General features: G+C 46.5%; 1 protein-coding gene across 1 annotated transcript in view; it reads left to right on the top strand.

Annotated features, from left to right (window-relative positions):
- Nucleotides 1-2,416: 2,416 nt before the first annotated feature.
- fgf14 (fibroblast growth factor 14) overlaps nt 2,417-9,131 on the top strand; it is a 147,891-nt gene continuing 141,176 nt past the window's right edge. Inside the window, exon 1 of the mRNA XM_061724215.1 lies at nt 2,417-2,878. Coding sequence (XP_061580199.1) covers nt 2,788-2,878 — 91 coding nt within the window. The 5' untranslated portion in view covers nt 2,417-2,787. The remainder of the gene's footprint in view (nt 2,879-9,131) is intronic.

The following is a 9,131-nucleotide window of genomic DNA, read 5'->3' as shown; positions in this document are numbered from 1 at the left end:
CGGCCCGGCCCCGAGAGCGACCACCCTGAACTCTCTCACCGGTCGGCCCGGCCCCGAGGACGGCCCCCGGAACTGTCTCGCTGGTCGGCCCGGCCCCGAGGGCGACCCCGGGAACTTTGACCGTGTGTTGGCCTCGCCTGGCCTTGGACCTGGATCACCTGGACCTGGATCACCTGGACCAGCTGGGCCCGGGCTCACTTGGACCTGGTCTCACCCTGTTGAGCCGCATTTTGTAATAACGGGGCATTTTGTAATAAACGTCAAATGTAATATCTTTGTCATTTCATTTTGTAATGAAGCCGCATTTTGTAATAAACTACTGCCCAGATTTTGTCTTTTAACCCTTTTCCGTTATCTTTTTAAAGCATCTGAAAAATGTCCCTTTTTTATGTCTTCGCGTTTAGCATTTAAAGCAGCACAATGTAACTTTTCCACCTTAATCTAATATTTCCAGAGTCATTGTGATGGTACATCAACTTCCAACAGGTTTAATGAACCTCTGTCATGGTCTGAGGGGTCTGTAGGACCTAACCTAACCCTTCCACCAGAGTGCGAAATACGGGGGGGGTCCGACTCCCCCGATTAACCCTTGAGCACCCCTGAAGGACTCAAAAGCCAAATTTAGGGGGGGTCTCAATGTTGTCAAAAAAATTAATAAATTAGGCTATATAATATAATATGATAATTTGATTGTTACTAATGGTCAAATATGTTTAAGAGATCGCCATATCAAGTATTCACAATTCAAAACTTTTATTGGATTAACACAAGTCCTGCACCTTTATGTATGCAAATTAGCCATGTGCGCTAGCACAGCGCAACAAGGCTTTTCCGCAGTTAATAAACGGACAGCCAGGCGAGCAACAGGTTGCGTGAAGAAAGCCTGTCTGCACTCCTGTTTGTGACCTCAACGGACCTCCTCTGGACAATTGGACCCGGTTCCATTTGTCAGAAGCTGGATTAAAGAAGGACATCGCCTCTCTTCTTCCTGGAAACCAGGACGTAAAGCACAAGAAGTCGAGAAATGTCACACGTCCCCCCCGCAAAAAAAAAAAAAAAAAACTCACTGGGTTTGTATGTTTATATATGTATGTGTATTGCGTATATATATATATGTATATATATTAAATATAGTAACAATGCACATATATATGCCTTAGGTTTTTACCAGCATGGTATAAACCATTAATATGTGTGCAGACAAGGTAAAAAAAAAAAAAAAATAGAAAAAAGGCACACTTGGTCTATTTTAACTTAAGGTAAGAGGCCAGCCTGCTTAATATGGCCTGCACCCACCTGAGAGCTAATGTTTTTTTTTTATTATTGTTATTATTATTTTGCGTTATGGCCTGTTATGAGTGTGATTTGTGAATGTGTAAGCTGCGTGAACCCAACTGTTGAGAGCCATCATGTTTTTTATTTAAATTTTGCGTGATGACCTGTTATGAGTGGAGTTTGTATAGGGCCACACTGTTTAAAAAACAAAAAAAAAACGCGAGTTAGGGACCCCCCCGAATATTTCGCACACTGCCTTCCACACTACTGGTAAAGCACTACCGCTTTTGTCCAAAGGAGCCGCCAAACTCAACAAAAGCTGAAAGTTACATTTTGCTGCTTTAAACACTTTCTATGAAGCGCTTTGGTTGCGGCTCAGCCGTTTGTATAATTACAATTTGACTTGACTTGACTTGACTGGTCTCACCTGGATCACCTAGACCAGCTGGACCAGCTGGACCAGCTGGACCTGGTCTCACCCTGTTGAGCCGCATTTTGTAATAAACGTCCAAAATGTAATAACTGTCATTTCAATTATAATAAAGCCGCAGAAACCACGTGTTTACGTAATGAGAGCTGCCCCCCACCTCTGATCCAGCCCCCCACCCCACTGATCCCCCCCCCGTATATCAGTCAGCAGGTCCGGGGCTGGAGCATCACACCAATGTTTGCTCCGCTGTAGAGACGCTGCAGCCCGGAGACGCTGCAGCGGAGGATCTGGAGGATCAGGGACCGGAGATCGGAGGACCGGAGAGACCGGGGGGACCGGGGGCATGAACACCGAGATCTGAGACGGACTGGACCGGGGGTTCGGAGGTTCGGAGGTTTGGGGGTTCTGGTGCTGCAGCGGCTGCGCGGAGGATGCCTGATCCTCCCCTGCAGATCCTCCCTGCGCTGCTGGAGTGATGGACTAACACGCTCTCCTCCTCCTCTCAGTGATGGACTAACATCCCGCTCTCAGTGATCAGTGATCAGAGTGATCAGAGTGATCAGAGTGATCAGTGATGGACTAACAGTGATGCTTCTGTCCCCGGAACCGGTACCCGGTCTGTGCTGTGCGAGCTGACTGGATCTTCTCTGGACTCCTGGACTCCTAGACTGTCTCTGGATCTGTCTCTGGATCTGTCTCCCGAACCATCTCCCGGACTCTGGACCGTATCTGGACTGTCTCCGGACTCCTGGACCCGGACCCGAACCCCGGACCGCCTCCCGGTGCGCCACATGCCATGAGCAGGTCTGCTGTAGACCAGATCCTGGGGCTCCCTTGATCAGCAGGACCAGGATCTGGGGATCCAGCAGGACCAGGGTCTGGGCCACCCAGGATCCAGCAGGACCGGGATCTGGGCCACGCACGGTCCTATGAGGTTCTGGAGCGCGCAGCGGGGCAGCACCGGGGGGTTGTGGTTCTGCAGCACCGGGGGGTTGTGGTTCTGCAGCACCGGGGGGTTGTGGTTCTGCAGCACCGGGGGGTTCTGAGCCTCTGAGCCGCGGGACCGGGTCCGAGCCAAGTCGATGTGGATTCTTTGGAGCTTTCTCAGCAAAGGAACGCATATGCTGCAGTGTCTTTGTGGCAAGAGTCTCAAGAAAAACAAGAATCCCAGTGGTAAGAACCGTTTACTGTTTACGGTGTTTGCTGGTGGATCTGCAGTCGGTTCTGGTGCTGGGGGGTCAGCCGGGGCTGCTGGGGGGATGGGGGGAATGGTGGGAATGGTGGGAATGGGGGGAATGGTGGGGTTGGGGGGGAGAATGGGGGGGTTGGGGGTACAACTTCTCCCCTGTTCCTGGTTCCTGGCTGCGGGGACGCGGCACCGCGCGGCCCCCCCTCTGCACCAGCGCAACTTTTTAAATAACGCGATTTCACTTTGTCACAGTCTCTCTCACGCCGCACCGAGGCTCATTTAGTATTCTTATTTATTTATGCATTTATTTATTTGTGGAGAAGCACCAGGGCAGTTTCCTCTCAGCAGCTGATTCCAGCTTCACTGCAGCAGCAGCAGCTCCGCATCTTTTCACTCCGCATCTTCCCTGATCGAGCCGCTGCTGCTGCTGCTGATGCTGCTGCTGATGCTGATGCTGATGCTGATGCTGATGCTGATGCTGCTGCTGATGCTGATGCTGATGCTGATGCTGATGCTGATGCTGATGCTGCTGCTGATGCTGATGCTGATGCTGATGCTGCTGATGCTGATGCTGCTGTGTTCAGACACACAGACACACCGAGTCTTCCTCTGCTGAGTTCAGATCTCTCCAGTATTGTGATGCTGCTGCTGATGATGATGATGATGCTGCTGCTGCTGCTGATGATGCTGATGATGATGATGCTGCTGTGTTCACACACACAGACACACCGAGTGTTCCTCTACTGAGTTCAGATCTCCAGTCTTGATGATTCTGCTGCCTGAATCCAGCAGCTTATTTCACAGCGAGCTGCTGTGATTGTGATGTGGAAGGAGGCAGGAAAAGATGCTGCTGCTGCTGCTGCTGCTGCTGCTGCTGCTGCTGCTGCTGCTGCTGCTGCTGCTGCTGCTGCTGCTGCTGCTGCTGCTGCTGCTGCTGCTGCTGCTGCTGCTGCTGCTGAGGAATCCACTGGTTTCCTCCTGATCCAGTCCCAGACTTTAGTTTGGTGTCCGAGCGCCCCCCCATTAGGAAGAGGGTCGCGGCTAATGAAACGTGAACGCAGAGGTTAAGTGAGCTGCATGTCAACAGGCTGCTGTGGAGCCGAGCAGGAGCTGGTTGCTGGTGAGGATGAGCTGAGCAGAGGTGATGAGCAGCAGGTCAGGGGATGAGCAGAGGTTCAGGTGATGAGGTTAAGGTTCAGGTGATGAGCAGAGGTTCCGGTGATGAGGTTAAGGTTCAGGTGATGAGCACCAGGTGATGAGCAGAGATTCAGGTGATGAGCAGAGGTTCAGGTGATGAGCAGAGGTTCAGGTGATGAGCAGAAATTCAGGTGCTCGGCTCTGCAGCAGCTGCTGCTGGTCTTCAGCCGGACCAGGACTGAGCAGGTATGAGTGACTGAAAGACTGCTGAAGTGAATGAATGAATGAATGAATAGTTTATTTCGGTTACATTACAACTTGTGTCCATGTCATTGACAAAACATTATCATACATATTAAAATTAAAAATGGCGTCCGTATTAATGGTGCCATCGGTGTAAACCGGAGTCAAGTTCTCTCGTCTGATTTATGTCTGACCTGGCAATAAAGCTTTTTCTGATTCTGATTCTGATTTACACTAATCAGTTTCACACAATCAACTATAACACACAAACTCTGTGTAACCGAAAAAGGAGTTTAGGCCGAAGCCGAAGCTTATTTCTTTTTTTTTTTTTTTTTTTTTTACTTTTTAAATCCATAGTTTAATAACCACTTCATTTTATCTGGAGTCTGGGGGGAGGTGATGGAGTAATTTAGAATAACATAACAACCAAACAGACAATTTCAGACAGAGAGGAAGTGAGACGATGGTGAGAAAACCAGCAAAGGCACATGGACTGCTTTGTAACTTTCAAACTAGGAGGCAACAGTGCTGGCCATTAGGGATGGGCGGTATGGAGTAAAAAATCTATCACGATAATTTCCTGCATTTATCCCGATAACGATAAAAATGACGATAAAAAAAACAACCAATTCAACTCCACCTTTGTAACTATAAATCTATCACCACATGCAGTCTTTGGAGCCAAATCACTGCTGTAAAAGAAACTAAATACTAAACTACACCAATGGGAATTTATCTTTCTTTCTTTCTTTCTTTCTTTCTTTCTTTCTTTCTTTCTTTCTTTCTTTCTTTCTTTCTTTCTTTCTTTCTTTCTTTCTTTCTTTCTTTCTTTCTTTCTTTCTTTCTTTCTTTCTTTCTTTCTTTCTTTCTTTCTTTCTTTCTTTCTTTCTTTCTTTCTTTCTTTCTTTCTTTCTTTCTTTCAGGCTCATTTCTTTCTTTCTTTCATTCAGGCTCATTTCCTTCCTTCCTTCCTTCCTTCCTTCCTTCCTTCCTTCCTTCCTTCCTTCCTTCCTTCCTTCCTTCCTTCCTTCCTTCCTTCCTTCCTTCCTTCCTTCCTTCCTTCCTTCCTTCCTTCCTTCCTTCCTTCCTTCATGTACGTTGTGTGTCGATTTAACGCAGAACCATAAATCAGTTTTACACAAAAACTTCATCAACGGGAATTTATCGTTTTTACCGTGAGATACAAATTCTTACCGTGGGGAATATTTTTGACGGTTTATCGTGAAATATCGCCCATTCCTACTGGCCATCACACCACAATGCTATCATATTTGGATAACACTGATTCAATATGACATTTTTATAACGAACACAAACTGCTGTGACAGCTTTTTCATTGTTCCCCAACAACAGAATCCCGGCATGGCACATCCAAGTGAGGGCCGCGGCTTTGTGGCGCTCGAAACCCGGAGACTGTTGGGGGGGGCTGATAAGAGGGAGGGGCCGAGGAAGGCGTTGAGTTGAGGGAGGTGTGGTTATCAGTAAGTGTGTGTGTAGCGGTAAGTCGTGAACTTTGTTCAGAGCTGCTCCTCAGCCAATGTCCTTGATGTTATCAGATGGCTCAGTCAGTTCTGAAAACAGGGTCGTGGGAGAGGGGAGGGCTAGTGGGGGCAGAGTCATCTTGTTTACATTCCACCAGGAAGATTGTGACCAGAGTGATCGGCCAAACCGCCCTGTCAAGGCCAGATTATAGAATCAACAATTATATTGCAAAAACAGGCAGACTCAGTAATTTTCCGTCTGCCTTTAGTCTCTGGTTCATCAATGGCGACTCCAATCAGATGAATTTGTGATCAATTTCTGCCAAGCCGAGCTTCCAACTTCTCCAAGGTCTTATCCATCTTGACAATGAGCTCAAAGACCGCCGCCAGCCTGCGATTCTGTTCGAGAATCGCACAGTTCCTGTTATTCATTGCTTTTAATGTGTTGACAATTACAGTCCATGTTATCCTAAAACTGGGAATTCTTGTTTTCTAGAACATACATGTTGAACTTTATAACCTATTCTGTTTAAAAAAAAAAAAAAAGCCTTTCTGATGTACATAGAGAGAATAAAGGACATTCTTAACATCACAAACACACGTATAAGTTTAAGGTTCATTTAAATAATAGAATTCTATCTTTGAAGCACAGTTCTTCACTTCTGAAATGAAAGACAATTCAACTGGGAGGTCAGGTGGAGAGGTGTTTCACCTCCAGTACGACCATTTACCACTACACCTATGAAACAATGATGAAGTAAAACTCTTTTCAGGCGTGTGTGTGTGTGTGTGTGTGTCTGTCTGTATATATATATATATATATATATATATATATATATATATATATAACTATATATATATATATATATATATAGTTATTGTTGCGTCTGTAACTGGAGGAAGGTGAATCTGGTTCTCCGCTCCTCCAGCCTGAGCTGCTGGGCCTCCACAGACGACCAAGACGGCTGTATTTTTAGTAACGGCAGGAGGACACAGTGTGTCCCGGTCCCCAGGGCCGTATCCACAGGAGTCGTTGCCCTCGGTGACATTTAGGCCCCGTTTCCACGTAGAAAGAACGGTGGTGTTTTCATGCGTTTTGGTCGTTCGTTTACACGAAAACGAAGCTCAAAGTCTCCAAAAACCATAATTTCTGAAAACTCCGGCCAAAGTGGAGATTTTTAAAACCTCTGTCTTCATGTTTGCTTGTAAACGGAGAGAAACGGACATTTAGGCTTCAGAACGTCACATTATGAGACAGAAACGTCACCAGCGTCATGAGTGACACCTGTGGTTACAATTAGTTTGTAACCGTCAATATTTTCTTGTATTTTACCTGTTTTATATTCTAAAGTCACACTTAAAAGTAACTCCACTTCTCTGTCACTCCAAACCAAAGACTCTGGTTCATCTTGGAAGTAACTGGAAGTTACTCGTGTCATTTGTTGATGTTTTTTTCCAGGATTCTGATTGGCTAGCATGACTTTATCTTCTCGTTACACTGCCCCCTGTAGGTTTGGCTGCTCGTAGCACCTTAACAGATATTTATGCAGGTTCCTGGAAATGATGGGATTTTTATAAACGTAGAGGGGGAAATATCCGTTTTTGTAAATACCCGACATCAGGACAATTCAAAGGACAATTCGGCTGAGTCTACTGTCAGGGACGTCCCTCCAGCAGCTGATGTTACCCGAGTGGATGTGTCTGTGTGGCATCAATCAAACCCCCCCCCCCCCCCCCGTTTCATAACCTGGATGTGCAGCTGCATCAGGGATGTTCCAGCGGTGACCCCGCTAACCGCTAACCGCTGACATGCAACTGTGTTTGTGGTGCAGATGCTGCACATATGTCTGCAGCAGCAAGTCCTGCAACCTCAACGGCCATGTTGAGACTGTTTTACATGGGTGGGGGGGCATGTCTTTCTCTGGATGCAGCCAAGATATTTATGCACGCAATGATCCTGTCCCATATGTCATACTGTATCACCTGCTGGGTTAGGGTTGGGGTTAGCAGGCTGGTGACTCTGAAACCTTTGGAGTCTTTATAGAAACAAACTTTAAAAACATTAGACAAAAAGCCAATTCGCTACCATCATTGTAGAATACTTGAGAAACACAACCTATTGAGCTTTGAGAATTTTAGGTCATTTGCCAATTTGTGCATGGTTTATACAATTGTAAATGGTTTGGCCCCACAGCCTTTACGTGACTTTGTTCACACTCGCTCGTTAAGCTCCATCAGGTCCACTAGGATATCCTCAATACTAGATTGCACTCTAGCATTTCACCGCACTGTAGCTGGGCAATCAGCTTTTTCTGTAAGAGCCACAAACCAGTGGAATACCTTACCTGATACTGTAAGGAGCAGTCGCTCTCTCAGAGTCTTTAAAGCCAACTTGGAAAATCTGTTAAAAGCTGCTCAGCTCTGTAACCATTCATTTGGGCTCTCTTCTGGGTGTGTGTATGTGGGATAAGGGATGGGTGGGTGAGGGCGTGTCGGGGTGGGGGGATTGCACGCAGATGTGTGCAGCCATGTTGTTTTAAATTGTGTTTTAAATATCCGTGTATTTCTCTTGTTATTGTATTACTTGTTACTGTATTTTTTTATTGTGACCTGCCAAGGGACTGCAGATGCAAATTAGCTTAAAGCTATAATCTGGTACAGTGCATCAGATGGCACATTTAACATTTATTAAGAACATTTATGTATTAACGGTACACTGTCCCTTTTTAAATAAAATTGAATTGAATAAAAACTCCCCTAGTGGGAGAAAAACCTTAAGCCAAACAGTGGCAAGAAAAAAAACTCCCCCTTCGGTGGTCCTGGTACCCTGGTACCCCCCCCCCCCCCCCTCTTCAGTGTAATATCCCCATAAATGTCTTTCGGTTAGCTTTTCATTAATCCGATGAACTGATGAAGTAGCTTAGTGGAGGAGATGGAAACAGTTCGGCCTGCGGCGGAGCTGCAGTGACGACGGTGCCTATGTCGGCGCCGCTGCCGCTGCAGAGCTCTGAGATGTCACGGTGTTGCTCTGATTAATGATCGCAGCGTAATGAGGGCGTTTGCCGTTAGTGGCAGAGGAGAAGGTTATGTCACGCAGTGCCAGATGGAACGAGGGGCTGATGCTTCATTCATACTCTCTGACGTAACCTGAACGCTGGGAAGGTGAAGCAGTGGAGGAGCAGACCTGTGGAGGTGGAGGAGGGAAGTCAGTGTTGCACGGCAGCGGCTCGCTGGCAGCCAAGCACTTCCAGGGAAACTCAACTCTGATGGATCTGAATGAATGAATGAATTCAATTCAATTCAATTTTATTTATATAGCGTCTAATACAACAAAAGTTGTCTATATACATTTGGATACTCCAAACTACGAGTAAAC

Source organism: Cololabis saira, chromosome 6 (genome assembly GCF_033807715.1).
Source record: "Cololabis saira isolate AMF1-May2022 chromosome 6, fColSai1.1, whole genome shotgun sequence".
Taxonomy (NCBI): Eukaryota; Metazoa; Chordata; class Actinopteri; order Beloniformes; family Belonidae; genus Cololabis; species Cololabis saira.
This window is presented reverse-complemented; position numbering and strand designations above follow the sequence as displayed.